At 52.1% G+C, this 16,234-nt stretch overlaps 1 protein-coding gene across 3 annotated transcripts in view; it reads right to left on the bottom strand.

The window, feature by feature from the left end:
* Positions 1 to 52: 52 nt before the first annotated feature.
* Positions 53 to 16,234, bottom strand: part of ACAN (aggrecan) — a 62,474-nt gene continuing 46,292 nt past the window's right edge. Inside the window, exons 13-19 of one of the 3 annotated variants that reach the window (XM_045516710.2) lie at positions 15,370 to 15,483; positions 8,514 to 8,627; positions 5,270 to 5,428; positions 4,757 to 4,839; positions 3,782 to 3,926; positions 2,784 to 2,966; positions 53 to 2,366 (exon numbers count right to left, since the gene is read on the bottom strand). In XM_045516710.2, the coding sequence (XP_045372666.2) occupies positions 2,290 to 2,366; positions 2,784 to 2,966; positions 3,782 to 3,926; positions 4,757 to 4,839; positions 5,270 to 5,428; positions 8,514 to 8,627; positions 15,370 to 15,483 (875 nt within the window). In that variant the 3' untranslated portion in view covers positions 53 to 2,289. The remainder of the gene's footprint in view (positions 2,367 to 2,783; positions 2,967 to 3,781; positions 3,927 to 4,756; positions 4,840 to 5,269; positions 5,429 to 8,513; positions 8,628 to 15,369; positions 15,484 to 16,234) is intronic. The other 2 variants (XM_045516708.2, XM_045516709.2) reach the window with 2 other exon arrangements.

Genomic DNA, 16,234 nt, shown 5'->3' with positions numbered 1-16,234 from the left:
CAGGTGTCAAAGGTTGGCTGGGTCTGTCCACTGGGGTGGGCAGGGAACTCCAGGGGCTGGCCCTTCAGGCTGAGTTGGTCTGGCCTTGCCTGCCCTGTGGCACCCGCTGCCTTGGGTGCTGGTCTAGCAGCTGGAGGCCCCGTCTGGCTTTCCTACCCTCCCATGCCCCAGCTGTGTGTCTGTGTGGGCCTGGCACAGGAGTGGGGGGATGCCTCTTGGTGCCTCTTGAGAGACGAGAGGAGGCTGTGCCCCACCAGTGCCTCACCCTCTGCCCCCAACCCCATGCCAATCTCAGGAAACCAGACCTTGTGCCCCTGCACAGGCGCATCCCCGTCACCCACAATCAGTTACTCAGCCAGTTTTTCATGTAACCCAGTGCTTCTTGGCTTGTGACCGGCAGCAGCAGTTTCACCTGGGAACATGTTAGAAAGGCAAATTCCTGCGCCCCATCCCAGAACATCCAAATCAGAAACTCTGGAGTGGGCCCCAGCAGACCCCCTCGCTTCTGATGCAAGCTCAGGTTTGAAATCCACTGACATAGTTATGCTCCCAATGAATCAGTAAATTAATTGATAAATTGCATAATTCTTGAGCTCCTGCTATGTGGCCATTTCTGCACCCTCTACTTTTACCCACTCATTCTTTCCAGAGATAGGTCACCTGAGTCCATATATATATTCACCAACAAATACTCAGCCACATGCAACCACAAAAAGACAACCAGCAAACTCACACTGGCACATGCAAACACCCAGACACCTTCACAAACACAAATCCGATGCCAGGTGAGTAAGTGTGATGATGGGGTGGCGCTGACCTGGCCTCCTAAGGAGGAGGCTGGTGGAAGGACACTGCTGGGCACACACACTCCAGCTCGACTCAAGGTCAGTTGGGAGAATCCATAAACAATCAAAATTGTTTCTGTTGATATCCTACAGCCTGCTTAAGGGCAGGATTCCCAGACCTTTTTGCTAGTGGCTAGCTATCCAGTTTACCCCAAAAATGTGTAAGCAAGATTCACGGTTCCCAGGCTTTCTGCATTTTTTTTCTTCCCTCTTATAAATCCTGATTTTGCCTGTTTTTGGACTCACTCTACCAATCGACTCCTCCTATGTGAGCAAACAGTGTAAATCAAAGGGCCAAACTATGGTAAGTGGCCAGATGCCTCATTGGAGATGTTCTTTGACAGTGTGCCAACTGGCAAAGCCAGACAAGCACCGGTTGGCTGTCACACACACAGACAGACACACACAGAATCCATCATACACACAGGCACCTTCATAACAATAAAGCACCACAAGTGTGACTCCTAAGCTTTCTGAACAAACAGGAGTCACATGCATTTGGGGCCATTTGATCACTGCCCCCATTCCTAACAGCCCCTTCAGTAGACCCTGGACCATGGTGGCCTTCTCTTTAAATTAGACAAAGAAGGGAAAAGAAAAGAAATAGATCTCTTCCAATGTCTTTATTATTATTATAATTATCATAATCTTTAGGTTTCAAAAATATAAATAGGTGCACGGAACCCTGGTGCCTGCACGGTCCCGGGGGTGGGGGAAGGAGGGATATGGGGTGGGGGGCACTCCCACTTGGAAGGCAGTGCCCCCCACCCAGTCCTGCCGAGATGGATACCTGCTAGGGTGGCAGACCTGGGTGAGAGGACTCTGAAAGAGGGACCCTCAGAGGGACTCCGGCCCCCACGCAGCAGAAGACCCCTCCATGGCTTTCTCCTGCACGCTCACCCATGGCCAGCCGGAACCCCCCTCCCCCAGGCTTCTCCCCAACACCGATGGTGCAGCCCTCCAACTCCTTCTCATCCGATACATTCAGCTGCGGTTCCGAGTTCTTCACGCCCTCAGGCCTCTGCCCCTTCCTCCCTCCTCCCTAGCTCTCCCTGGAAGTGAAAGAACCAACAATTGCACTGCTCTTGGATAAAATCAGGAAACAAAAAATAATCTTCTTTATTTAACTTAACCCCTCCCCTTCTCCCCCTATCCCTGCGCTGGTCCCTGGAAAGGCACGACGGGAGATTGAAGAAATGTCTCTAAACTCAGTCCACGGGTTACAATACGTTTGCTTTGCTTTGGCATTTGGGTGGAAAATTAGATGCAGTTTTGGCGATTTGGGGGGTGGGCGGGTGCATACACAATGTGGGATTTTTTTTTCCTTCTTTAATGGAATTCCTTATATGACAGAAAGCGACAAGGAGAGGACACCATCCGTGTGGGATGTCAGCCTGGCGAGGCTCCTGGGCTCAGCATCCTGGGCACGTCCTGGAAGCTCTTCTCAGTGGGCTGTGCTGGGGCGGCTCCTCCTCAGGGGCCGGGAGCTCCGCTTCTGTAGTCTGCGCTTGTAGGTGGCGGCTGGGGTGAAAGGGAAATAGAAAAATCTGGGTGAACCCTGAGAAGAAAGTGGGCCAGCCTAGCCTCTCCCCATCTTGCCCCTTCTCCGCCAGCTCCCCTCCTGGCTGAAATCAGAGGCTCGTGACGGCAGCCTGAGGCTTTACCCACTTCCTGGTTTTGATTTTTCTTGGCACCACCTTGGGCTAAGGGGCTTCGGGCTGGTGCTGAAAAGGCAAGTGGGCCACCCTGCTTTCACCTTCATCCCTCTGGTGAAAGTGAGCCCTCCCCGGGAGCAGGGGACGGCGATATGACTAAGCCCACAGATGGTGCCGACGGGGGGAGTTCAGGATCCCGGGAGAGGGCCGGCCACTGCTGTGCTCCGGGCACAGGGCAGAGGACGTGTTGGCGGGATCTGGCGCTGTGTGGGGCGCTGCTCACGGTCTGTGCAGGTGATCCGAGGCTCCTCCCACTGCCCGCTGGGCTGGCACCGGATGGTGGGCATGTGGCGCTGGATGAAGCCCTCATTGCACTGGTACCGCACCAGGGAATTGATCTCATACCGATCCTTCTTCTTCCCGAAGATCCTGGCGTGCTCCACCACGGGGGGCTCTCCGCAGGCCACTGAGGGGCAAACATCCTTCAGAAAGGGCTCTCAGAGGGCCTCCTGTAATGACTCTTGCTGGTGATGAGCTGCTGTGGCCCACTCTGGCTGTGATGACACAGCTCAGAGCCCCAGGATGGGACACGGAGCCTGGACACCCAGCTGTGACCCCTGGCTGCCGGCCGAGGGGTGCTTTCCTGCTGTGCTAAGACTCTAGAAACCTGATTCTAACATCTGGGTTCCCCAGTGATTTAGAGCAGCACGAAGGGAACAAAAGCGAGAAAGATGGGGAAGGAGGGTGAGGGCCCGGCAGACTCTGTGACTTCTTTATGAAAACATTAGCGCAGGGGGAAAGTGGGAACTAAAGGAGGCCTGGGGGGCAGGGCGGGGGGCACAAGGCCAGAAGCAGGTGAGGAGTGCTACCTGCACCTCCATGTCCGCAGACCTAGAACTGAGGATCAGGACCTGACAACTCTGACTCATGGACTTGGGAACCCCAGAGAGGGAGGCCCCCACCCCACGTGCCATCGTGGGTGACTTTCTGTGCTGATATCCAAGGCACTGTGTGTGTGGAGTGGGGGTCAGTTCTCAAGCCTGTGACCTTCACCCTCTCCCTGTAATGGTCCCCCATATCCCTCCTTCCCCCCACCTCGGCTGGCCCTTTCCAGTGGCTCTGAGATGCTGGCACTGGGATCAGCCCCCCAGGTCAGCTCCAGTCGGCCTGTGGGCAGGTGAGGTGACATCAGCAGCCAGGAGACAAGGTGACTCGCCCCAGGTCACACAGCCTGGAGTCTTGATTCTATCCACGCTGGACCCCTCCCAGGCTGCTGCCTACCTGTGCCCTTTTTACACGTGAAGGGCAGCTGGTAATTGCAGGGAACATCATTCCACTCGCCCTTCTCATGCCAGATCATCACCACGCAGTCCTCCCCAGCGGCAAAGAAGTTGTCAGGCTGGTTGGGGCGCCAGTTCTCAAATTGCTGTGGGTGGGAGCGGGGAAGAGGTGAGGAGAGGGCAGGGGCAGTACGGCCCCCGTCCAGCCCCTTCCTGGCAGTGGCACAAGACTGCCAGGAGTCCAGTCAGGGTTGTCCTAGGAGCCGTGCAACCCATAGGCCCTCCAGGGAACAGGTCATGCAGCTTGGCTGGGTCCTTCTCAGGAACTCAGGGCCTCCGGGATTCACAGTCCCTGTTAATGAGCTGAGGCCACTCTCTTCTTCCACATGGGCCGATGGGGCTGGTCACACAGGCTGCCTTGCGTGGGTAGGACTGGGTGGTAGAGACATGGCTCCCAAGTCCAGACTCTGCCTTCCCAGGCTTCTCCCTGTAGACTGTCTCTGGGACAAACGAGTCCCCTTTCCTCTAATCTATCTGCTCCCTTCCCCCATGACCTTATTCACATTCACCTCCTCCAGGAAGCCTTCCCTGAGGGGCTCTGCTGACCTCTAGCATTTACTACGTATACTGTTCATCCGGCCCCTATGTTTCTGTCTGTCAGTCTCCTTGAGTAGACTCGAGGCCTCTGTGGGCAAGGAACCCTGTAGCGCTTCCATTCTGCCTCTTGGTGGCTTGCCTTCATTCATTCCTTGCCTTCCTCATCCCCCACCTTTCCCTTCATGCTACTACTCAGTTGTCCAGCCCTGGGCTGGTCTCTAAAGGGGAGATGAACGAGACAATCCCTGATCTCAGGGCTCCTGGGCCAGCAGCTGCTCAGTCAACGTCTGCATGTGGTTTGAATGTGTCTCTCTCTGGGGGGTCTTTATTCACCTCCTCCGGGCTGCCAACTGTCCCGGGTGTCCCCAGCAGAACTCACCAAGGAGTGTCCATCTGACCAGCGGAAGTCCCCTTCGATGGTCTTGTCATTCAGGCCAATCCACTGGTAGTCCTGAGCATTGTCTGCAGAGAGAATGTGGTCGTTGGGCACCCTGAGGGTGTCTGAGAAACTTGAGCTCATAGAGGCAGAGGGGATGGAGGGGTGGCAGCAGCTGGCTGGGCTCCTAGGAGTGTGCCACCTGCTTCTAAGGTCCTGACAGGACTCTTAGCACATGAATGTTTGGAGTGCACTTTGAACCTCCTCCCAGAGCTGACAGGGACTGGTGACAGCCACAGGGTTAGTGTGGGGCTGGCTCTGATGGACAGTGGGCTGTCCTGGGTGCAGCCACAGCCGCTGGCCCCTCAGGCTGTGGAAATGCCCTTCCCTCCTTCCCTCCCTCCCTGCCCCCAGCCCTGCAGCCTCACTGGCCCAAGTCTGCTGACTTCTGACGAGGGGGGCCCTTTGCCTGTGTGACCATTCTCCTCTCAGGCCCCGAGGCCCCAGCGCACTCACTGTTGACAAACTCTTGCTCCTCTGGGGTGACGATGCTGCTCAGGTGTGCCTGCTGCTTCCGGCACCGGCTCTCGGCATCCACCCAGGTCTCCCGGTCGGGGAAGTGGCGGTAACAGTGGCCCTGGAACTTGGTCCAGCCCTTCTCACACAGCTTCTGGTCTGCAACACAGGTCAGGAGCTTGAAGAGAGGGCCTGGAGGCCAACTGGGGATGGTGGCGGCTGCCAGTCTCCTAGCAGGGATTCCCGCATTCACCCTGCCTTCCACATCACAACCCCAAAGGAAGGGAGGGCCCAACTGGATGGAGGCTCAAGCTGGAAGCCAAGAGGCCTGGCCCTGCCCCCGCCCACCCCCAGGAGCCCCTGGGCATGTTCCCACCCTCTGGGAAATGCCAGGGACCCTTTCTTTTCCTGATACCTCCCCTTCCCCCCACACAAAAAAGCTTTTCTCCTGTTGATGCCGGCTCTGCAGGGCTGGCTGGGTTCAGCAGGCCAGGTGAAAAGAGGAGGTCAGATAGGAGGTGTTTAGGCCTAAGGAAAAACATGGTTCAGAGGCTCTGAGGGGCTCCAGGGAGAGAGCGAGCTGTGGGGAAGTGTGTGAAGGCAGCAGCAGGCAGCGCTGGGGGCGTGAGATGGAAACTTGGGTGGGGACAGAGGAGCAGAAACTGGTCTGTTTAGGTTGAAATAAGACACAGAGCTCTAAGTCTACTGCTCAGAGCTGCCTCTAGAGCACATAACACCTGGCTCAAAGTTTATGGCCCAGGGACTCTGGCTTTTCATTTATTTCTTGGTGGCAGATGAGAAGAGGGGAGGGGCTTCTTTCCACCCAAACCTGTACTGGTAATGGGTTCTGAGTTCAGGAGAAGGGACTGGTTTGGAGCTCTTGGAGCCACCTAGAGGGACAGACAGAGGCAGGGGCGTGATGGAGCTGGCTCCTCAGGCTTGGGGGAGCCCTCAGGAGTGTATCTTCCCAGCTCGGCCTTCAGTGACATCACATCGGTAGTTTTAACTGGCCCTGGCGGGAGTGCCACACCGCAGAAAATGGTGGGTGCTACAAATCAGGACTCCTCCTTCCTCTTTGAGAGCCAGTTTTAAACATCTGCCAGCACAACTCTGGAGAGAGGGATTTCCAAGACCCTCTCTTCTTCCCCTGGTGCCTCCCAGGTGAAGGGTGGTCCCCCAGGGCGCTGGGGCTGAGTGTAGGGCTACGAACCCCTCAGGCCATGTGGCAGACTCCCCGGTCTGGTTGTTCTAGGAAGGAAAGACCAGCACCTGAGGGGAAGGATGCGTATGCTGAAGGGGTGGGTGCTTTGGCAGGGCTGGAAGGCAGACACTTGGGAAGACCAGAGAGAGAGAAGAGTCAGAGGCCAGCAGCCTTTGAGGAAAGAGGCAGAGGGGCAGGAGGGCTAAGGAGGAAGCCGTTGGTCCCCCACTGCCAGTGCCTTCCCCAACGGTTCGGAAAGAAAGGTGGAGAGGCTTCAGAGGTAGCTGAGTGCCTGAGGAGACCAGATATATCATCCCAGGCTGACTTCTGGGGTCAGTTCTTGGGCCACCTCGGTGCCTGAGGGCTGAGCTGCAGCTGGAGGGTGCAGCTGGGCTGGGAGGAGCCAGGGCCATGCAGGATGGAGGCTCCGGGGAAACAGAATTCCAGGAAGACTGGAAGAAGCAGGGCCAGAGGCAAGGCATGAAGTGCCTGTGAGGTGGTGAACGTTCAGGATTAGAACAGAAAGAGAGACACAACCCTGCTCAGCTGGGCGCCCAGGCCCAGGGCCCAGCTGGGGGACTCCGGCACCCTCTCTCTGCTCCATCAGAATGCAGAGCGCTGTGTGGGCTCCGGCAGAGCGCCTCCTCTCCCAGTCTGGCCCCCAAGGACTGTTGTCTGCGTGGACATTCCAGACCCTTCTCTCTGTGGCAACTATTATCACACCCAGGAGAGAAAATCCTTATAACTCTCCACTCCCATCCCAGGCAAGATCCCATGCACCGATTTCTTGGAGTCTTGGAGTGAAGGTAGAGGGTGGGAGGCTGCAGGGAAGGAGAAGGGTCCAGGCTTTTTCTTCCAGAAGCCTTGAGTTCCTCCTCTAGTCTGTAACCTTGGCAATGCCTCCAAGGAACATGCAATCCAAAACTACCTCCCCACAGGATCAAAGGGAGACTTCTTAGGAGTTTCAGCTGCTGTCTGGAAGTTTCTGGGATCTCTAACTTGAGAGCTCACTGAAAATGGCTTTGAGCCCCTGAACACTTCCAGTTTGGCACGGACCATTGCTACCAGTGACCGCAAGCCCCATCTCCCTTTCTGCGCTGGGCTGGTCCTGAGATCCAAGAGGATGGGGAGGCTAGGAAACATCATAGGTGAGAGAGCTGCAGGCTCAGTCTGGTCTTGGGAAGTTTCTGGCCCACAGCTCCCCCTGGCAGGGCCTGGCCCAGGGGCAGAAGCAGAGGGGTTGGCAAGGCCCAAGAGGGGAAATGCAGCCCCTGTTCCTTGCAATGAGGCTCTGTTCTTTCTGGCCAGCTTTTTGCCTTGCACAAGGGGTCGGGGGAGAAAGGAAGCATGGACAGGAGTGGCATGGACATGGCAGCTGTCACAGTGGTGATGAGGACAAGTGACACGCAGCAGTCCCTGGGCATGCATGACTTGAGCATGCTGATGACATGGGAGCTCTCAGACACACAAACCATAGCTCCTGCCAGAGAGGAAGAGAAAGGCAGCTTGGCCTGTGTGGCACAGTGGCTCCCAAGGCCATGGAGGGGCCACAAAGGTCCCATGGGCAATACAACAGGCAGACACATGCCCATGACCATGCTGGGAAGATCCGTGGCTGTCATCCGGAGCAAGAACCAGTGACTCCCACCCACAGCTTTCTTCAAGACAAATGCATGGAATTGACTCTGTCTTCTCAGTCTGATGCATGCACCAGCTTTGATGGTGGCATCTGGAAGCCCTGGAGAAAGTTAGTGTTTTAAAGGCCCCCAGAGCCCCACCTTCCAAAGTGCAGGCTGGTCTGGCCTGCATGTCTCTTCTGCGGTCAGATCAGCCAGTGCCCCAGAGGAGGGTTTCCGCAGGGAACAGCAAGAGAAGGAGTGGGAGTGAGTGGGGCCGACTTCTCAGTTGTGGCCCCTGAAGTGGCTGTCTGGATGGATCTTGGGGCCCCAGCCAGGGCCTAGAACCTGTGGTTAGCAGGGAAGGGTGAGGGAGGAAGAGGGGGTGCAGCGTTAGTAACATTAGCTGAAGCCGAGACGGTCGTACCGATCTCACACAGGTCCCCTTGGTAGCTGGGAAGGCATAAGCATGTGAAAGAGTCGATGGCGTCCAGGCAGGTGGCTCCGTTCAGACAAGGGCTTGAGAGGCACTCGTCAATGTCTGCAAGAAACCAAGGGCCACCATTAGGACTCCTGTTGGCAACTCCAGCTTCGCAATTGCATTGCAGCTTCTTTATGGGTGGCCAACCCTGCTGCTCTCCAGAGCCCTGGGAGGGGTGGCTGGATTTCCTAAGAACTGTTGCTGCTGCTGCTGCTGCTGCCGCCATCTTGGAGTGCTGAGCCAAAGATCCAACAAGGGTTTTCTTGGATGTGTGTGATTCTTGGTTAGCAAGCTTGGAGCATTGGAGCCAGGTTTCACAGTGGGTAAAGAGATCTGGTGCTTCTGAAGGCAAATGTCTATTGAGAGGGTGAGGTTGGAGTTTTTCCAAGATGCCTTCTCTTGTGAATATTTCAAGAGGCCTTGGGGTCTGAATTGGCTCTGAACATAGCAGTGAGCAAGGACACTGGAAGTCAAGTTCTTGAAGCTTGGTTAGAGCTCTTTCTTTTCCGAGCTTTCTCTATAGTTATGAACCAAGGAAAAAGGACAAGGTTGTGCAATACTGAACAGACAAACTAGAAGTGGTTCACAGAGTACAGGCCCATGAGAAAGTGGCAGCATGGGATATTCACATGAGACTCGTTAGATTTTGGGGGGTTGCAGACACCTTCTTTGTCTTCAGTAAATAAGATTCTAGAATATCTTCTAAAGATGAAGCCAACATCATTCTCTTACGAGGAGGGACAGAAACCCAGCCTAATATTTTCCCATGTAATCTTCCAGCTTAAGACCTCAGAACATGGACATTTCCAATGAGTCACGATTTCTAGAAGGGCTGCATCGTGGGAGACCAGTGTCTGAAGCCTACAGGGCACTTTATGAGTGGCCATCCACCAGCATGAGTCGGGGATACAGGCAGGTCCCCAGCAGCCTCTGTTCCCCAGAGGACTCTTCTTTCCTTCTGATCCAAGATGTTCTTTGTGAGCCGACTTCTTTGTGGGACTTATGTTGGTAAGTCATTGGCCTTTGCCTCAAATTTTCACCCATTAGCCAAGGTGAGAACTGAATCTCCTAATCTGTTTTCTCTGCATCTTTCAGTGAAGTCAGAGATCTAGAGATTCTCTTCTACTGTCTTATTTGTTCTTCAAAGGCACCTGCTGTTTTTTTTCTGAGTTACTTCCCCTGGGAGCATGATAAAAGGTACTGTGAAGCTCCTCTTCCCAGGAGATCAATACAATTCTGCAATGAATGGTTTCCACTGCCTCGAGGGGCAGCATAATATGTGCAACTGTGTTCCTACGACCTTCAGGACCCGATGTGTCTGTGGGTGGTCTCCACTTAAGCAGCGTCCCAAATAATGTTCCAGGACTTCATTCTTACCTCTCATGAGAGCAGACCAGATCTTAAAGACAATCCTCTGGGAAGAAGGTAAAAGCGCTTTCTTCTGGATCCTTTTCACTAGTGCGTAACAGATGTTATCTAGAGCAGGGTTCAGTTTGTGCAATGGATGGCCTGGAAATCTCAAGTCTTCAGGTATTTCTTTCTTCCCACAAAATTCTTAACTTCATTTCAGGGACTGTACACCATGGGCTAGAAACCAACAGTTTCAAGTCTGAAACTGTTCCAAGCAAACCCAAAATGCATGGAGGAACAGACTGAAATCCCAGCATGCACTTGGATTCCCAGCATGCACCAGGATTCCCAGCAGCAGCAGTAGCAGCAATAGGTCAGGCTGGTGGGCTGGGCGGAAGCTGGGGGAGGCTCTCCTGCTTCAGAAAAGCTACTGTTCTCTTTCGTCCATTAGCATCATTATGGGAGATGGGAAGCACTGGGCAAGGGGGTATTAAGCAAATGGAGGCGCTAAAGCAGTTGTATAGAGCAGGGGACAGGAGTGGCCCGTGGGGAGAAGAGCCAGACATGAACTCTGGGGCCTCTGGCCAACCCATGGGGGAGAGGGCGGGAGGGAGAGGCCCTGAGGGAGGTCAGGCCAGGTGGCTTCCAGCTGCTCCAGGGGCTTATTTCACATCACTCATCCCCCTAGGTGGCCTGAAGTCCAGGGGCAGTGTTGTTTTCCTTTGGTGTTCGGCCAGAATCTAAGAAGGCTGCAGGGACTGAAACTTAAGGAACCAGGCTCCTGGACTGTTTTATGCAGGGCCCTGGAGTCACAGATGAGGGGGGAAGGGAGGGGCACAATCATGAAGACCTGAGAGCCTATGAGTGGCACTGGGGCAGCTTAGAAAGGCTTTCAGCACTAGGAAGAAGGCTGAGCATCCTGTGTGGGGCTTTCTTGTTAGTCACTCAGGCCTGTGGTGCCTCCTCTCCTATTCCTCTGGCTTGAAGAGCTGCTCCAGCCCTAAATCGCCCACCTCTTTCTGTGAAGGCAATTAGGATACTGCTTGTCTTCTGGAATCATGAGAAGAGTGGGCTGGGACCTGCTGTGAGTAGTTGGGGGACCTCAGACAAGGTGACAGCAGATGGAGGATGGGAAGAGTTCTGGGCAAATTGTGTGAAGGAAGAGAGGAAAGAGAGGGAGCGAGTATCTCTCAAGAATCTTTGAGCCCAACACTTTGTCTCACACACATGTTATCCTCCCAACGGCCCTATGGCATGGGCATCTTGTGCCATTTTACAGATAAGGAGACAAATGAGGTGACTTGTCCACACTGGTAAGTGGGGGAGACAGATTGGAGGAGAAGGAGGAGAGAATTAGATCATGAGGTCAGCATGTCATTACCATTTCTGCTGCACCAGCTGAGGGCTCACCTGTCATTACTGAGCAGGGACTCTAGGGAGCATTAGAACTCTGAGTCCTGTTCCCACTACTCTAACCAAAAGGGATGGTGTGTTCTTGAACAAGGAAGGCCCTTGTGATATCTCTAACTTAAGGGAGAAAATAACTGAGAGCCTCCTGATACAAGCAAGGGGAATAAAGATACTTGCAAACAATCACTTTGTTTTCTGAATTGGAGACCTCAGCCCTCCACCCTGAATAGGTCTTGTCCAGCTGTTGCCTATGTCAGAGCCCAGGACCTCCAAGTTAATTTGGCGCATAGAAAAGCCTGAATGAAGAGTGACAGCTGGTGCTTTTACTCAAGTAATACCCAACTAAAAGGGTTAGCACTCAAAGACTATGGTATGAATGAGACTCCTCAAATTGTTCAGTGCACAACCTGTGCAGCTGTATGTGGTGATCTTGAACATAACTTTACTGGACTAGGATAGAGAAAAATCCCCTCAAGAAGCAAAAAGACAATTTCTTAACTCAATAGATGCTCTGCACCCTGCAAAGACTTAGGGTCAATCAGGATGAACAGATTTGAGTAAATATACTCACTTTCTGGTGTATCACAATTGATAGAAGGATTATAAGAACATATTTATCAGTTCCAATTTGCTTTGAAAACAAACATGATTAAATTAAAATGTTATAGTTCTTGAGATTATCCAGTCTTTTATATTTTAAAGGTTGATGTTGAATGTAACTTTGATATCCTACTTCTCAAATTCAGTTGGTTACCTGTTAACATCTGCCCATGAACTTGGTTAAATCAAGTCAGTAAGGTGTAATTTGTATTTTCACTTGTAACCCTGTATTTTCACTTGTTTTGAAAGCATTTCCCCTACCCCTGAGGGATAATGTTTCACTGGAATTCAAACATCAACACAGGGGAGGAGACAATGAAAGACCACAGATCAGAACCCCAAGTCCACAAAGTGAAAAATGTCAGTAAAACAGAAAAAAAGGCTGATTAAATTTTAAGTTCATGCCCTTCTAACCAAGAAGTTTAGAGAAATCCATGCAACGCCAGTGACTCCTGGGAAATTTGATGTGAAATCTGAATAGAATAGTATTTCTCAACCTTAGCTGCACATAAGAATTACAATGGTAGTTAAAAAATTTTTTTTAATTTAAATATTTTTTAAAAAGTACCAACTCCAGAGTCCCTCTCCAGATCAACTGAATTAGAATAGCTCAGGGTGGGATCCAGGTGTGGTGCTTCTTAAAGGCACCCCAGGTGATTCTAAGGAGTAGCCAGGATTGAAACCTCAGAATCAGAAATCGAATCCCCACAGGAAATACTGAAATTGCAAAGGAGGTGGGAGGATGTTTCTGCTTTACAAGTGCATCCAAATAGGATAGTCCTGCTTTTAATTGCTAAAGAATCTGAATATTCATTAAACATGTTAATTTTGATGTGAAGAGTACAGATTAGTAATTTATTAATCTTGTTTATGGAACTCGTTTATGGAACACTGACTAAACAAGATGACACTGATGTATGCAGTCTTTCAACGACCTATGGTTCCTGGTTCTAGTGCAAGATGACAGACAGGTGGGTCATCTGTGAATACTGGACACTTATCTGCAGTCCTTTTGGAAGTACCAAGTCTTAAGCTAAATTGAACAGGAGGGACCTGGGACCCTAGCGGTACAGTCATGGGCTCTTCAATGGCTCTTACCACCTGCTCTTTAGAAATGACATAGCTTTTCATAATCCATGGAATGAGAGATGGGGAAGGGGAACCGGTCAGATGTACACAGATGATCTTAATCCTCACAGCAGTGTTTCTCAGCTCTGTCTGCACATTAGAGTCACCTGGGAGTTCAAAAAACCCCAGTGCCAGGCACAGGACCATTCCAATCAGAATCTGTGGGAATGGGACCCAGGCATCCGAATTTTTTAAAGCTGAGAACCACTACCTTTGACCCTACTTACAAATGACGTAGTGAGGACTTGGCTGTGAGTGTCTGGTTGGACCAATTCCAATTCTACAGTCGCTCTTCACTCTGGTCCTTCTGAAGTTCGGATTCTAGCTCTTTGAGAGCAGTAACTGGTTATTATGTTCAAGACAGGGTTTCTTATTTGCCAAGTGTGTTAAACAGTGAAGACCTCAATTCTTGATTGGACTCACTCAGTGGAGTTAGGCAAATCACTTAACCTCTGTGCTGCACTTTCAAATGGAGATAATTACCAAGCTATCAGAGCTCCCTGGGAAGAAATCGTGGGAAAGGAAGCTGTTTGGAAATATACACGATCAGAGAAAAGCCATCCTTACAGCAGATTAGTTAAGATCCATTGTCACCTACTTCTAATTTCAGAGGTGCCAGGAGACCAGCCTGGCTGCGACTTCTGATATAGTGTCACATTTTTGCTTCAAGTATCAGGTTGGGGAAGGAGTTGCTAAGAATGGAGAGAGGTGTCAGAAGACACTAAAAGGGGGCAAAGGGGTTCTGGTCCTGGCAACTACCTCATTCCCGGAAGTCCTGTTGGGCTCTGCGTCTGTTCCTCGCTGCCCCAGGCTGAGCTGGCCAACAGAGCTGAGTTCCATAATGCTTCACTCAAGATGGGTGCCCTGCCACTCTCTTCCTGCACAGCCAGAGGGGAGGAAGTGTATGCACACCTGGCCAGATGTCCATCAGGGGCGCTGCTCGTGGAACAGACAGTGCCACTCCCACTGCTGACTGAGGACTCAGTCCCGCTTGCTCGAAAGCACACAAGGGCTCCTCCAGGTTTTCATCGGGGGCAGCCTCTCCTACGACGAGGCAGTGCTCTGCCCTCCCCATTGGGGTGGATGACAGGGGGTTGTGTTTACAACCCCTGGGTCACTGTGGTCCAGTGGAAATACTAAGGCCAGGACCTTCCTAGGAAAGCCCACCCTCTCTGGCCATGGAGGCCCATAGTGGTCTCAGTCATGGCTCCCACAGAGGCTGACCCCAGAGGGGAAGAGAGTGAATAGATACCCACCCTAGTGCCTGGTTTATATATAAATATATATTTCTTGTGTAAGTGCCAAGTATACAGCATATTTATATTATATGAATATATAATATACCATGAGGTATTATTTTGCATATTAATATCTGTAAACACGGAATCCTTCTTTGTACACGATGTAAAGGCATTTTATATATGTCCTAGGAATGAAGTGCTTTTAAGAAAGGCCTTGGGTCTCTGGTTCCTGACTTCAGTCAGAGGAGGGGGTAAGGGTGTAGGGGCAGTGGATGCTAACCCAAGAATATGAGCTTGGAGGAAACTGGACATTTCTTTCCTCAACAGTGGAGATGTTAGTGAGCTGAAATGTCCTCCTGGCCACAGGCCTCAAGGTGTTCAGGGAGTGACAGGCAGATTCTAATCATCTCGTTTGGGGGGCCACCTCCCATCAGCAGACCCCCCAGGCTCCTCACTCATCCCCCAACCTGCTTGACCCATGACTAAGGACAGAGATCCCGGGGTGGGGCACTGCTGGGTCACAGCTGACCTGCAGCGATGAATCCTGGAGCTGGGGATGACAAGCACTGTCTGTTTTATCTCCCTTGGGGCATGAAGTGGTCCCAAACCCTGCCCAGACCTAAGCATAGAGGGGACCGTAGGGACTTTCCTGAAGAGGTTCACACTGCATGGTGCAACCGCCCCTGCCGTTTCCCTCCCAGGGACTGTGGGCTGTGATTGGCTCTCTTCAGTACATACTCTAGCTCAACATTTCTATGAAGCCTCAAGTTTTATCTTCAAAATTTAAGCACATTTTCCTTTCTACTCATAACACAATCATTGGCTTGAGAAAACCCAAACTACTTCTCTAATTTACTTTTTTCTCCTAAACTGCTGTGTAGAACAGATTCTCCACAAAGACATGCCCTGTTTACCTATGGCTGCTACCCCAGCGCATCACTGTGGACCTCTCCTTCCCTGTCTGCGAAGCCTGTGCCTCCATTGACCTTGGTTGCCACCTTCCACCTGCGGCTCTTCCTAGGGATGAAGGGGTCCTCTCTGCCTGTGCCCCCCATGGCTGATGAGGGTCTTACCTATGTCCCAGTGCTTGCTAGTGTGGCCAGGGGGGCACAGGCATATGACGTGTCCCTCCGTCTCCTGGCAGGTTCCAGTACCACAGGGCTCCTCGGCACAGGACCTGGCAGGGGCTATAACCCCCAGGGAGAGGCTGAACATCAAGAACATAGCCGCCTAGGGTGCATTGTGGCCTCCAAGACCTTGAGGTCAGGGCCCAGGGCCCCAGAAGCCCACAAGGCTGGCTTTGGGTCAACATGATTCTGGGTACTCTGTCCCTCCCAAAACCCCAGCATCTGGGTGGGGGTGCTCTCTGAATGGGAAAGGTCTCTCAGCACACAGAGGGATGCAAGGGATCCCAAAGCAAAAAGCAAAGGAAAATCATCAGCTTCTGGTGCTCGGGGCTGGGGCTGTGTGGAGTGAGACAATTATCACAGTACAGATGAGTCACCTGCACCAGGGTGGGGGTGGGGACACGGGTCTAAAGGCAGGGCATAGCCAAAATTCCTTAAATTGTGCAGGTTTTAACCTGGTACAAAGTAATTGTTTGAGTGCACATGTCATAAGTAGATTCATTCTCTCATCTCACATTCACTCACTGGGAAAGGGGCATGAGCAGGATCGCCAGCACTATCTAAATAGTGCTTCCTGTGCCGAGTAGAGGTGGTTGAATTCACATATAAATGTTCTAGTGATGTAACTCCCCTGTAACAGTAACAATCACTAATCTATAAGTGTGTACTGTGTGCAAAGTATGATACTAAGTGCTTGTTCTCTATCTATTTATATCTTGTTTAATCTTCCTGGTACTATTCCTGTTTTACAGATGAGGCTCAGAGAGGTTAAGAAACTTGCCTGAGGCGGCACAGCTAATCTGTGGTGGAG

The sequence above is a fragment of the Camelus bactrianus genome, chromosome 27, assembly GCF_048773025.1.
Source record: "Camelus bactrianus isolate YW-2024 breed Bactrian camel chromosome 27, ASM4877302v1, whole genome shotgun sequence".
NCBI lineage: Eukaryota > Metazoa > Chordata > Mammalia > Artiodactyla > Camelidae > Camelus > Camelus bactrianus.
Note: the sequence above shows the minus strand (reverse complement) of the source record. Positions and strands in the feature narration are given on the sequence as shown.